At 41.8% G+C, this 13,756-nt stretch overlaps 1 protein-coding gene across 4 annotated transcripts in view; it reads right to left on the reverse strand.

Annotated features, from left to right (window-relative positions):
• The window catches only part of RFX7 (regulatory factor X7), a 60,169-nt gene that overhangs the window by 21,053 nt on the left and 25,360 nt on the right, over nt 1-13,756 (reverse strand). Inside the window, exons 1-4 of one of the 4 annotated variants that reach the window (XM_064517403.1) lie at nt 11,916-13,144; nt 10,808-10,841; nt 2,623-2,705; nt 1,723-1,845 (exon numbers count right to left, since the gene is read on the reverse strand). In XM_064517403.1, the coding sequence (XP_064373473.1) occupies nt 1,723-1,845; nt 2,623-2,705; nt 10,808-10,841; nt 11,916-11,926 (251 nt within the window). In that variant the 5' untranslated portion in view covers nt 11,927-13,144. Of the gene's footprint in view, nt 1-1,722; nt 1,846-2,622; nt 2,706-8,948; nt 10,746-10,807; nt 10,842-11,915; nt 13,145-13,756 lie in introns of those variants that run through there. The other 3 variants (XM_064517402.1, XM_064517405.1, XM_064517404.1) reach the window with 3 other exon arrangements.

A 13,756-nucleotide genomic window follows, 5' to 3' on the forward strand; every position in this document is an offset into this window, starting at 1 on the left:
GGAATTGAGATGCTAGTACAATGCAGCACGCTTCGGAAGCGCTGATTTATGTGTAGAATGCATAAAATTGCTTACTGTGAGCTCAAGCACCACCTATCTTTGCAAGCAGAGGAGAGAAAACAGTAACATATAAATGAGACAGAAGTGAGTTTTGATACATCTTAAACCCCCTAGGTAAAGAAAATGATTTATCAAAACTAACTCCCATATCTATTTATATGCCTGCTCCTCCCTCCCACTCCAAACCTATTCTTCTGTTGGTGTGCAAGAATAACTCATGAAAATATTCAGAGAAACTGAATGTTTTAAAAACAGAACAGATGCTTTCAAAGGAGAACAGATTCCAAACATTTGATATTTTCCTGAAAATTTGCTTACCACCCTTATTTTGTTAGGAAAAAATACAATACACAAATACTTGATGCAGCTACACAGAAAAGCCATCCAAATTTCACACTAGACAATCTGTAGATGATGATTTTTTCCGGGCATCTGCAGCTTGGCACAGCATGGAAGCCAAGCAGATTTGTTGCTGAAGCAGGCCATAAATTATTTAATAAGAAATACATTTAAGAACAACGCTTCCCCTTCCCTCCCGCCCAGCTGCCGCTGTTGCTGTGCCTGCGTGGGTAGCTGTCTGCGCGGGGATTGGGCAGCCCTGCACATCTGCGCTATTGGCTCTGTTTCCAGGCTGCGTCACCGCTCAAGTTGATGGTGAGATTTCAGAAATAGGTGTGTGCATGTTTATCAACCCCAGGCAAGCTAATGCCATCATGTTTCAGCTCAGAGTAAAAAAACCTCTACCAGAGAGAGTTAATTAAAATGAAGTATTCGCATAAGGGAACCCAGCAATAACAATTATTAAGGGCTGAATTCTGTAGGCACTTAAGAGGTGAAGGGACTCGGCTCCCTGCAAATTACTGTAATTGTTCAGATTATGGAAATACTCATACTAGATCATAGATCTGTTATCTTCAGGCAACAGGGCTATGTTTTTTTTTCCCCTCCTCCTCCCGTGGGGAACATGCTGTAAATGAATTCAAATCCAACCTCTGCAGACCCTCCCTCTCCCTCGGTTCTAAGCGCTTTCCTTGCTGCACGGTAGCTTTGAGACTTGACAGCACAGACTTGCAGTGGATTGGTTACTGGTGCCATACATATTCAGATATACTGTGCCCTTATAGAAATCAGGGTTGCCACAGGAAGGTTGAGTAGTTATGCATTATTCCAGAGAGAAAGGTATTATGCGCTTGATCTTGGGTTTCAAATAGCTCCATTTCCAGGAGGAAAATGGAAATTCAACCCTTCGTCCTTGTAATGCAGTCACACACACGCATACACACACGTGTATGCGTATGTGTACATATGTACATAAAGCCAGACCTAAAACGTATTGCAAAATAATAACTGATGCTTTTTACCAGTGCCATTGTTTGTCCACAAAAAAACAATGTTCATACTGATATTTCCTTGTTAAGAAATATTTGTATATTTATTTCAGTGTATGCAATGCACAGTTTAAACAGCACAGTCCTATTCTCAATGGCAGAAATAATGAACAGGATTCACCCCCCTGTAGCTAGCATATTCTTAGTTACATTAGTACCTAAGGCCTACTTCTTCTATAGGCACTTGTACGTGTACGTTGACGGAGTATCTGTAGAGCTTGTGCCACAGAACTTGCTATAGCCACACATATGGATTCAATTTAGGAGCACTCACTTGTATTCATCATAAACCTCCTGTTTGGGAAGGGATGTCTCGGGGTGTTCTTCCAAGGTATTCCGTATCCAAGAAAATGCATGCATTTGCTGCGCACGGCTAGATGACATGGAGATCTGATCACTAGTGAAAGAAGAAACAGTTCTGATAAAAGACTTCACTCTATAGCTCCTCCTTGGTTACAAAACTTAAAAATGGACCACCTACACAGATGGAGAGACACCAGAGAGAACGAGGGCCAGCACCTCACACATTTAGCTCTTCCTTCATGTGTGGGCAGTTGTTATCTTCCTCTTTCACTTACAATTTAGCAAAGTGACTCCATACTCTGGTTCTCTGACCGGTGAGAGTTCAGCTATTTCCCCTCTTACATCTACTGTTTCTTACTGACCACCTGAGCTTCTGCCTGCTCAGTCTTTGGAAACATCCAACTTTCTCAGCAGAGTTCAGAGTACTTTCAGTAGACGCCCGTCTGCCTATAATTATCCTGTGCTAATTTTAGGATGTTGTGATCTCCAGGTTGGTTTCTAGATCTTACTTTAACCAAACAAATGTTACCAGAAATACCATGAATTCTTTCTTTCCCCTACCATCACATTGGTGTTGCTACATTATCAATTCCTACAAAAAAAGTGAAGGAACAATCACACTTAGGCTGCAAAACACTTTCTTTGATGGGCCTTACGTAGTAGGAGATTTATGTTTACAAACTAGGCACACACCAAAGATTTCAAAGTAAAAAAAAAATCTTAAAGAAAAAAAAAGTCCTTAACATTTATTAAAGACTGTTTCTATAAAACACAGCCTGTAAATGCATGCTGAACAGGTAAGTCCCAAGGAAGTTACAAAGTTTTCAGAATTAGCTGCTTCCCTTTACACACACAAAAATCACACACGTACCTTTTGTCTCCATTGTTGGGACCCGAAGGCAGCTGAAGGTAGAGGTAGAGTTTCTCTAGGTCTGTAAACTTCTCAACTTCTTGCTAGATAACAAAAATGTTTTGTTACAAAAAAAAAAAAAAAGAAAGAAAGCGAGGGCAGGAGAAAAAGCAGGGGGTGGGGAACCAAACAATAAGAGTTGAGCTTGAGAGCCAGAACCTGTCATACACCACCGTATTCCAGATAACAGCAATATTTACTGATGTGAAAGGATGCGACTATGAGCGTTCTGGGAGCAGAACCTTGGTTTCCTGTGTGCACAGCAACCACCACGCGCTACAAACACCGGTCTACAAGGACAGCTCCTGCATACCATTACAAAATTCACATGCAACAAAAGCAGAATCTGGAAAAGAACAGTAACCAATCACCTCTGTACCCAGACATGTAACATGAAAATGGTCATTATATTCTCAGAGTACATATGAGAATGCAGCATCAGAAAACAGCTACTCTGTAACACAGCAGAATGAGATCTGATCCTGTGATCCACATCACTATAGTAATAGTTGAATGCGGCAGACTTCAATGAAGGTATTTTAAAAATGTATATTGTTTTTTGGTTTTGGAAATGAGAGTGATCAAGCAGATACTGAAAACAAGGCATTTAGTTAACAAAAATCCCTATGGTACTAGATTCCATGCTCTTCCAAAGCACACCGGCTGAGGATGAGGCACACGCGGGGAGTTTTACCTGGTGTATGCAAACAGTGACTACCACAAATGAACTAGCTTTTGGGTGATCCGAGAACAGCTAAATGGACTGTGAAATACTAGGAAAATCAGCTGTGGTAATGTACTTGAGCCTTACCGGTTGGCCTCCATGCAGCAACGAGCAAAGGGATGCTCCTTTGAGAAGATTCTGCAGAACCAATGTAGCCTTTTCTAAGGGGGAAAGAAGGCGGCAGGACTAACGGCCAGTGAGACCGGGCAGTTTCCTTCAGCAGTGAACAGAATTGAGTGAAGAAACTAAAAACCTGAACTCCGTTTTGAGCCAGAGGTCCCCACCCGGCAAAGGCTGGGCAGAGCCTTTCCCAAGCTCCGGCCAGGTCAAGACCCATTGCCCGTCGGTGGCTCGTAACTAAGGAGAGGAGAGGACAGAGGTGAGCTCCCACCTCCTCTCTGCTGGTGGCTGCCCCCAACGTGGGGGTCCCCTAACCGACCCGCACCACTAGGAAAGTGCTGCCTGGGGAGGGAGCGCGGAGAACGCAGGAGCTTTCTAGTCCCAGCTGTCTAACACGACGATAAAACAGCTTCACAAAAGTGGGCCACCAGCAATGTGACAGACGCGTTCTCAGAGCCAACGGGAACACTTCCACACAGCCAGGTAACATACGCTAGGTTTGTTGCTTTTATAAGCTGCAGCAAACCACAACATTTGTTTTTTTTTTCCTCTGACAAAATCCTGAAATTTGCTGACACCGATTTCTGTGCGGCTTTTGCAGCAGCTTACACAGCAATGGTGCTTAAACCACCAAATATCCAAAGAGTGATTTCTTAATGGGTGCATTTTGCCAAATTCTCTCTGCACAAATCGCAGCCTTTGGTCTTCCCTTTAACAAACCCATTATTGAAAACAGCAACAAATTCAATGAAAGAATTTAAAGGAAATATAACAGCAGCAAGAAAATCTGCATTTATCATATCTCCTTTTCTTCAAGGAAAGGTTTAAATGGCAAATGCCAGAGAAGCATGCCCTAGGACACGGTTCAGGTAAGAAGATAACCTCACATGGTAAGTGTTAATCCACACAGTGACAAAAAGATCTGGAAGATAGTTTCTCTTTCAGACCTGATGTATTACTGTACAACATAAAGGGTGAGGTTTCTAAGGAAATATTAAGAGGTAAGGAAATACTAAACCCGTTAGCCTCCCGCGGGCGCCAGCCCCAGGGCTGCAGCTCTGGCAGGAGGCAGGGGCCGGGGCAGGAGGCCTGGCCTGAGTGGCAGAGGCACGGCTATGCAGGCCACCCCGGCGAAGCCCCTCGTTTGAGACACAACGTATGTCGAGAGAAGAAACGTGACCGGGATTACGTTAGAGAAACCGTTTTCGACAGTGGAAGCTACCCAGCAATTCACTCGTCAGCAAAACTGCATCTCCAGAGTTGAGGCAGCTAAGGATTATGAATTTTTCACGTCTTCAGCAGAGAAAGCTGGGTAATAACTTTGTCTCACTGTTTTCATTGAAAACCCACTCTTTTCTACCCCTTGCCAGTGGCAGCACGTTTTGGACAACTCCTTCAGCATTTTGGGGGAAGCCCTGGAGGCAGGATCCTCCAGGAGAGAGGAACGTTAATATGCAGTCAGGATTCAGAGGCCGTTCATTAAGGTAATCCTACCTGGACGATAATTAGATAAACCTAAGCTTATTAGATAGACCTGAATCTATTTAGACTTAACTATCTTAGAAATGAAGGAGCTGCACCAAAGGGATGGAACCTGGCAATCAGCGCAGGGAGATTCAGGAAACAGAACTATTGTTTTGTCCAGGCTATTTTCTCCAAATGTTTCTAAAGCTCTCAAAATTTAGTTCACAAGCTTGGTAAGTATAATTTCTTTTTAACCTCTGCTGGCACCTACCAGTTCTCAGTGTCAAGTCCCCAGCAAACTCAATAACAACTATATTACTGAGACTGCTCAAAGTATCAAAACTTCCAATTTCTTAATGCAATTACAAAAACATTGGTGAAGCAGAGGATCATTTCACCTGGCCTACTGACTAGGAATCTCTGACCAAGGGAAAAAGAAAAAAAGAGAGGAAAAAGATAAGAATTAAAAAAAAAAGATTCATTCATCCTGAGTTTTCCTTTGTGGTAAGCTGGATGCATATATAAATGAGTAAAAAGAAAGAACACAAAATATAAAGTTTCTTTTTTCTCCTGAGAAAATAGTCAGTACCTTGTTTGGTGGAAATCAAAATTGCGTATTATGTGGAACAGCAGGGAAAAGGGTCAGACCATCAAGAGAAGACTGTGAGGCTGGCATCTTCTTGGAAAAACATTTGCCTTTGTGTAACCCTTTAAAGCTTATGCTACAATAGTTTTTAAAACCCACAGAGAATGTAAAATGTCTGGGGAATCCTTTTCCTCTACTTAAAAGGATCTAAACAAAAATGTTGCTTAAAGTTTCCTGACCTTAATGGATTGATTCTCTCTGTCAAATTAAATGAAGGGTGTCTAATTCTCCAAAGGTTATTTATAAACCACGCTTCTTGAGGCTGCACTAGAAAGCTATATAAGAGTGCTAAACTGGTTGCAGGACCAAGGTGTAAAGCCCTCACAAAGCACCACCTCTGCTATTTTTAGGTCTTCACACGTTATGTACATCTCCTGGAATCTCTAACTGGAACCACATCAAATGAAGGAAGATTCAGTGAAGATGCGGCACAGGCGGTGTTCACACTTATTTTACAACTTTCCTTCAGTCAAAACAAAAAATAAGTCCACTACTGTAAACATCTTAGCTATCTATCTTATACTTTGACACAGAAAAACCAAGGACAAAGAACTGGAAACCTGAACTCACAGATCAGCAAAGACTTTCAAGTAGCATAGCAAGAAGCAGATGTCTTTACTGAGATGTTTGCTTGTTTGTTTCAATAGCCATCATCCCACAGAAGAAACTCAGAAAACGTAGAGCAAACAAATCAAACCAGAGATCCATTTATCTTTGCAAAACAGCGGCTGCACAGATCTGGTCCAAATGAGTCTGTCCTTTTGCTGCCTAAGAAAGATACAGAACAAGGCTCTCACAGGAACAAAAGCAACTTTCTTTTTCATTCTAGTTGGCATTCTGTTTGAGCAAATAAGCGGTTGTGAAAAACAGGATGGCCAAAATAATTTTTTTGTTGTTTTTAAAATGAAAATAGAAGTTTTTGACATCTGGTTCCATTCTGAGTGACAGTAACTAGACACTGAAACCTTTCACGGCACACGGAGACAAACACCAGTTCCACCCAGAATGCAGCTAAGGAATTCATTTATGACGTAGGAAACATGAGTTTATTCATGTTCCTGCTTTGAACTGGAGAACCTGGATTTGAACTTGAGCCTCCAGTGTCACAGAGCACTCTGACTGCTGATCTGCTGGCAACTCTCAACTGTTAGGGAAGTTTCACCCTAAAGTTGTCAAAATGAATTACCATGGATATCTCCAGGGAATGTGCTTTTTCTGCATTGTTTTAAAGAAGAAAATATTCAGTCAGGCCAATTGTAAAATAAGATGAAGAAGGATACTACTACTGATACAAGGAATGATGAGCAGAGTTAGAGCTTCTTTCATTAACATAGTGATGAACAGCATTAAATTTGAATGATTTTACATGTACATAATGAAGGTAGAACTACAAGTTATTTCTGTCTTAGAGTGTGGTGAAGAAGAGTCAATGGCCAGGGGCACTGCTGCAAGCTTTTTGCAATACTACTATTCTAGAGAAAATGGACTGATCTTCATATTCAGATCTACATTCTGGGTATTTATATATAACTATACTCTAACTCAACTCTCAGGCCTGGAAAGTAAGAAAGGCGATGCTGATGGCAATGCAACTTGCGCCTAGTGGCGGACTGGTTCTAAATCCTGTCGTATTTCAGCAGAACAAACATCTATTATTGAACAACCAGACTAAGAGGAACAAAGCAGTCAAACAAATAATCTTCTCACTTTGAATAAGGGAAGCAATAAGTGAAGGTTAAATAATTTGCTCAAGGTCAGATGGTTTGTTGGGAATATGATCAAGATGGAAGATAGCTATAAGATTGCTAATACTTCAAACAGAAGCTATTATTCTAAAAAGAGCTGCTAATAAACACATCTGATATGCTGTATCTGAACAGCAGCAACAGAAACATATTTCAGGTGCTAAGTATTCCAAACAAGCCCTAAAAATACATGGCAGCTTTGTACTGACAGAGCGTCCAAGTACAGCTGCCAAAGCTTCACAGCGCTTCTCCTTGTTTTCTGTAGGGCCAAAAAGGAGTGACAAGCTAACCGCTTCGTCTGCAGCAGGACCCGGGCACACTGCTTCAGCGGCAGCAGACCGTGTATTTGTGCTGCCTCCACTACAACAGTTCAACAGTCAGTGGCTTTGGTTATTACTGCCATGGATCCAGCAAGCTCTCACCAGCACTGACCTCTTTTTAGCAGATTAAGGAAAGAAGCCTTAACCTTCCTGCTAAGTGATTATATGGATCATACCATTTTTTAAATCAGGTTCAAGAGTTCAATTAGTATGTGGCAACAAATGTAACAAGCGAAGTCATAAGAGGATCTACTTCTAGACATGTTTACTACAGTTAAAAAGATGTCATAATGAATTTTTAATGGCTGTTTACACCACAATTCTTGCTAATTATCTCTTCTGGATTGCACAGCACACACTGATTTTCTTATGATCTTCAGGAACCTGACAGTATGTCAGAACGTAAATGGTGCAGCACAAACGTTAAGGCAGGTAACTTTGGTCTTCTGTACAAATAAAATTGCAGTCTTAGTACCCTTACTACTAGCTGTTTTCTGTAGTCCTCTGCTGTTAGCTGCCCCCACAGCAAAGACCATTGCCGTCAGCTTTGTCTCTTCCCTTTTCTTTCTTGCTACCCTGTTGTAAACCAGGCAGCCTCTGCGCTAAAGAGCATCATCCGCGCGTGTGCTACTCTGCCCACTGCGGCAGGGACTGGTGCTGCTAAACACAAACAACAGGAGGGTAGTTTGATTTTTTCCTCCACTGGAGTTTTTTATTTTAAGGTTGCTGGCAAACTGATGAAGTTCAAATGCTTTAAGGTATCAGCAGCACCCTTCCAACGTAACTGAAAGCTGGTCCCAGATCTCCTTTTTAGGGTAAAAGAAAGAAACAGAGAGGACAGGTATTGCTCCTACATGCTTCATGAGACTGATTCAAAGACTCTGACGAGGTTTCTATCCAAACTCAACGTGTAAGAATGTGCACTTAAAGGAAACATATGGACCTGGCCATAAACTTGGACTTAGACTCTCTGCAGGCAGCTGGGTATCGATGATGTCTGAATACCCCAATCGTAGGAGCACTCTGACAAACCTATACGTATCATATCAGAGAGGAGCCTGCTTGTTTACCTTCTGCAGGACAAAAAGGAATAGGCCTGACAGGAAGCTCCTAACAAGCAATTTAGAACAATTTACTCACGGCCTTTTAGTTTTAAACACTTTTAGACTCTGTGCTGCAGCTCACAGCTTTACAAAACTACGGAAACTGCAGAAACCATCTTACCAGAGTGTTTCGCTCTGGACTGTTTACCTTGCTTTCATGCTTACCTCCTGAAACTATCCTGATCTTGGATTTTGCCTTTTTAACGATCTGAACAGCATTAGATCTCTACTACCCGAGTGGCCTGGCCGTTGTTGATGGGACTCCTCTGAACTCCTCAGCAGGACAGGCAAGGAAGCATGAGAAACAGAAAATGAGACCACCAGAAAACTGCTGCTCTGTTCAAAGCCAGGCTATGGAAACTGCTTCGGGTGCAAGGGCACTATTCAGAAAAATGGCCTGCTCATCTGATGGATAATCACAGGGTACCTATACAAGTGAATGGAAATACCGGCTTAGACGAACAAGTAACTACCTACTCCCAGCTTCAGTAGTCTATGCCCACAAGTCTGCAGAATTTAATACAATAGTCCTACTGTACTCTCATCATCTTAAATATGATTTCCAAGAAGCAGATTAGCCTGCTACTTATTTACTCCTTCTCTGATGCTACAAAAGAATTCCTCCCCCACTTCCCATTTTGTACTGCAGAAAAAGCTGGCATTAAGTAGGTTCTGCAAGTGCAATTTGCCCTTTTGCCACTGAAGACTAACACAGGACAAATTTAAGATCTTATATTCACCTACTTTGTGTCCACAGATGCCACTGAAAAATAAAGAGGGGAACAAAAAAGGACATTTTGCATCATTTTTTCAGTCAGATGCAGCCAAGAATTTTTAAGCATAGGTAAAACTGGGTCCAAAGTTTGTTCGCAATACAACAATACAGTTAGCTTCAGACTTCCAGACATGACAAATTAAGACAACACTGTAAGGAAAGAATTCAGTGCCATCTGAATTAGCCTTTGACAACTTGACTTTAAGGTATTCCTACTCTGCTCAGCTGGACAGATTCTATCTGATAGTAACCAGATGGTTGTCTGTGTCGTCATTTCATCTTACCTGCTGGGACTTCTGCATGAAATGCCAAAGATAGAAAATCAGAGCAAGTAGTTCCTTCTAGTCTTAAGATTTATGAACTCAGACTCTGATTTAAAGAAACTTAGAGCTTGCTCACTATTACAGAAACAGGCAAAACCACTTTCTGAGTCAGTCCTAGGTGTTTGTTTCCCACAAATAATTTCTTCTGACCGTCTATATCCTGTTATTTTAAATGCAAAAAGGAAGAAGATGCTTATACATTTAAAGGGCTTTCCTTCTTCAAAAATGGCATGTCTCTCTGTCCTAAGAAGCATAACTGAACAGCACCTGTAGCATTGCTCATTTCTGGGAAAATACCTGAAATAGTGTGCAACTTTTGAGGTTGGCAGGATTTAAAGAAACAAAAATCTGACAATTATGGCACCTGCAATATTTTCATGGACCAGGAGGACATCAGCATGCCAGGCTTTGTACAAACATACAGTTCAATACAGTTCCTTCCCTGGAAGGCAATATCAGCCATTAATCAACTGCCTTAAGGAAACAGCAACAAGTAGCCAAGGGCAATAATCATTGTTATAACAAAACAAAGAGCCAAAAAAGCAATGGAACCTGAGGGCACAATTGCTTCTTGCAGATGCTGATCTGTGCAATACATAACCCTGTATTAAATATAACCATGCTTACAAAAGCAGTAGGGCACATTTTCCACACCTTATGTATATGGACAGCTCTACAAGTGGAAACCATGGCCAGCATAGTAATCATGCTGCTGGTTTGTGAAGAGGGCAAAACTCCCCTGAAAATGAACACTAAACCCATATCATATTCTTTTGGCAATGGGAACTACTTTTGATCACATTTAGCAGTAGTACATTAAAGTATTGCCAAGAAAATGCTTCATAATAGCTGTCAGTCTCCAGAGCCATCTATTTTGGCCTCACAATTTTATCAAATATTAAAAAGCATTCTGGAGTTGTACTTACCAAAATGCAGTCCACTTTAGATTGTACAGTTTTGCTAGACGTGAGGGAAGAAAGAGAGAATAGAAATCTTGAATTAATCTAAACAGTAATGACAAAAATATTACATTTTAGAATTGCTATAACTATACTTGAGGCTTAATCTCTTGCTGTGAAATATCGTGCTAAGCTATTAAAGAATACTCATCCTGCCACTTTTTTGTAGAAAGTCACTCCAAATGTAACTGTTTGTCAGAACACTTGCTGTTTTGCTCTTTTTATATAAAAACTGTTTATATGAGAAACTGTGTATACGTTTTAATTATCATTGCAATTGGGAGCTATTACCCCAAGTTGCCAAGCTCTCAGGATGGATGTCACTACTTCGCAGCACTGGGTTCAGATTATTGTTTGCTCTTCCACAATTCAAATGCATTTTACTTGTTCATCTCTGAACACAAAGAAAAAAAAACCTGCTTCAAAAAAGTCCCACCACCTCAAGGCATTTATTTCTAGTTTTCCAAAGAGCTACTACAGAGCAGGCACAGTTGGTATTCCACTGACAACTTGAAGTTTTCCACTTTCACCTCACTACCTCCCAGTTGGTTTATTAAAAAGAGACTGGGTGGAGACTGAAATTAAAGTATGTCATAAATGACCTCAGTAAAAGTGCCAAGGAGTGCAAATGGTATGGAACTTATTATACTTCATATAAACACACCATAAGCAGCTTCTGTGTTTCTTAAGACTACTGTATTTCACACGCTTGGCCTAACTTTGCATCATCTGAAGGTATTTACCTTTGCTGCGAAGAGAAGCAGGAGCTTTAATGTGCAAAAACCAATAGTCTTTAATGCTGGACACCTACTGAACAAGCACTAAAACAACGAGTTTCTGAGTTTAGGGAGCAATCTTTTCCTACTGGAATAAAATACAATTCAGCCTGCTATTAACACAGAACAAAGACTATCACTATCAATTATTTAACTTTTATGCAAGCATCACTACGTCACAAAGACAGATCAAGTAAGGTAACTGATGGAAATGTTAAATCACAAGCAAGAAACAGAAAACAAATGCCTCTAGTATCAGGGGAGAGGGCTGGTAGCGGGGTAACAGGAACTAGACCTACTGAAATATCATCTACTGCTGCACCAGATGCTCAAAGAGGCAGGAACCAGGCTGTCCGGCCTGCTAGAGTGCCTCATTTTGAAACCAGGTCTAAAATCTTGCTGCCGGAGCTGCTATTACTGATGTGGAAGTGGCCATTCCCATACAAGAACTGCATGTAGCTGTAACGACAGAATTTAACCGAAAACTCAACAGGTAAGAGCAGCAGACATCTACCGAAGCAGATACATCAGCATTTGATTTTTGCACTGGCAGAAGACAGTTGGGTAGACACTCAAGGATGACAAGGAAGGGATAAAGCAGAGTATCTGGGATTGGTGAGAAGGGAGTGCTAAAGACAGTAAAATGGAAGCTTTTCTTTGCCCAGGGGGAAGGGGTTTAGGTCTAATGCAGTATTTGAAGAGGAAAAGAGCACCCAAATGTCATCTCACTCTCCATAAACCACTGTCTTACTACAAAAATCAAATGACACCAAGCATGGAAATCTGCAGCTGCTGTTAAGGGAGATCACTGCTTCAGACTCAAAGCTGACCAAGACACATTGACAAAAGTCAACGAAAACATCTGGCTGTTCTGGGCACAAGCACTTCCTTCACCCGGGAATGCACCCTGCTCCCCTGCCTTGTGTCCCCATCAGGCCTCACGATCCCCGGGCTGCTGCACATCCACAGGCTCTCTTACAAAGCCCTGCTCATGACAGCGGGCAACAGCGCTCAGGCACACATGCCCATTTTGGTACCTAAACCTTGCTATTGGCTTCACATGTTAGCTTAATGCAGAAAAGGAGCATGGAGGGTAAGGGGATGCAGGGAGATGAACAGACCAAACTCAGTCTGAATGCAGCCTGTATTCCACAGGCTTGCATGCAACATCGCGTGTTAAATTTTTCAGGAGAATATGCTTCGGCCAGCATGACTGACAGCCCTGCTAGGCTGTGTCACACTGCCCATAAGCATGCCTGCTTGCATTTATATTTTCTTCTTGCAAAAAAAGAGGCAAGTCTTTCTTTTCAGGAGGCAACTGGGCAGGAGACCCCTAGAACTCTCCTTTTGTCTCCAAAATCCATCTGAGCCACTTAATGGAAAGTCTCAAATTTGGTTCAGGCTCTTTGAGTTTTGACCTCTGATCCCACAATACTGACCAACAGTGTCTGGAAGGACAAGCAGAAGAGCAATAATAGGACCACCGAATACAATTTTTATACATATATATATGCGCACACACACATATATATATATGCACACACAGATATATACGCGCACACACACACACACCCCTCCTGTACTGAACTCTGGTGGGCAGGAGCAATGTCTCCTTTTTGCCAAATGGTGGCACAAAAAGCATAGCCAAGTTCATGTCTTCCAATGTGCAAGCAGATGTCATGACATTTTAAAAGGCAAAGGTCCTATGGGTTAAGCAGGCATGATGTCTATTTTAAAAGCAATTTTTTCATCTCCTGTTCTGTGCTCCTTAGTTTATTAGGGGAGACATTGTTACAATTTCTTACCAGCGAACTGAGGTTTCTTCCACCCTAACCAGAGCACAGGTGAGCACACCCTCATTCTACAAAGCCTCTGCCCACTCACATAACTAGTCCTGTTTACTGTCAGTGGAGTCGTTCCTTGCCAAAGTAAAGCAACGGCAACTCTGAGGAACCAGCCTTTACACCGGGACGGTGACCGTTCCGCGGTGCTGACCATCGCCCAGAGAGGCTGCACCTGGCGAACTTGCAAGATGCACCATCTCCGTCATACCAGGAAAATAAAAGGGCAAGTGACAGGTGTGGTGAAGGAACAATCATCCTGTCTGCAATGTATCTGCCACTTATTTACTTCACCCTGC

This window comes from Dromaius novaehollandiae, chromosome 10, assembly GCF_036370855.1.
Source record: "Dromaius novaehollandiae isolate bDroNov1 chromosome 10, bDroNov1.hap1, whole genome shotgun sequence".
Lineage (NCBI taxonomy): Eukaryota > Metazoa > Chordata > Aves > Casuariiformes > Dromaiidae > Dromaius > Dromaius novaehollandiae.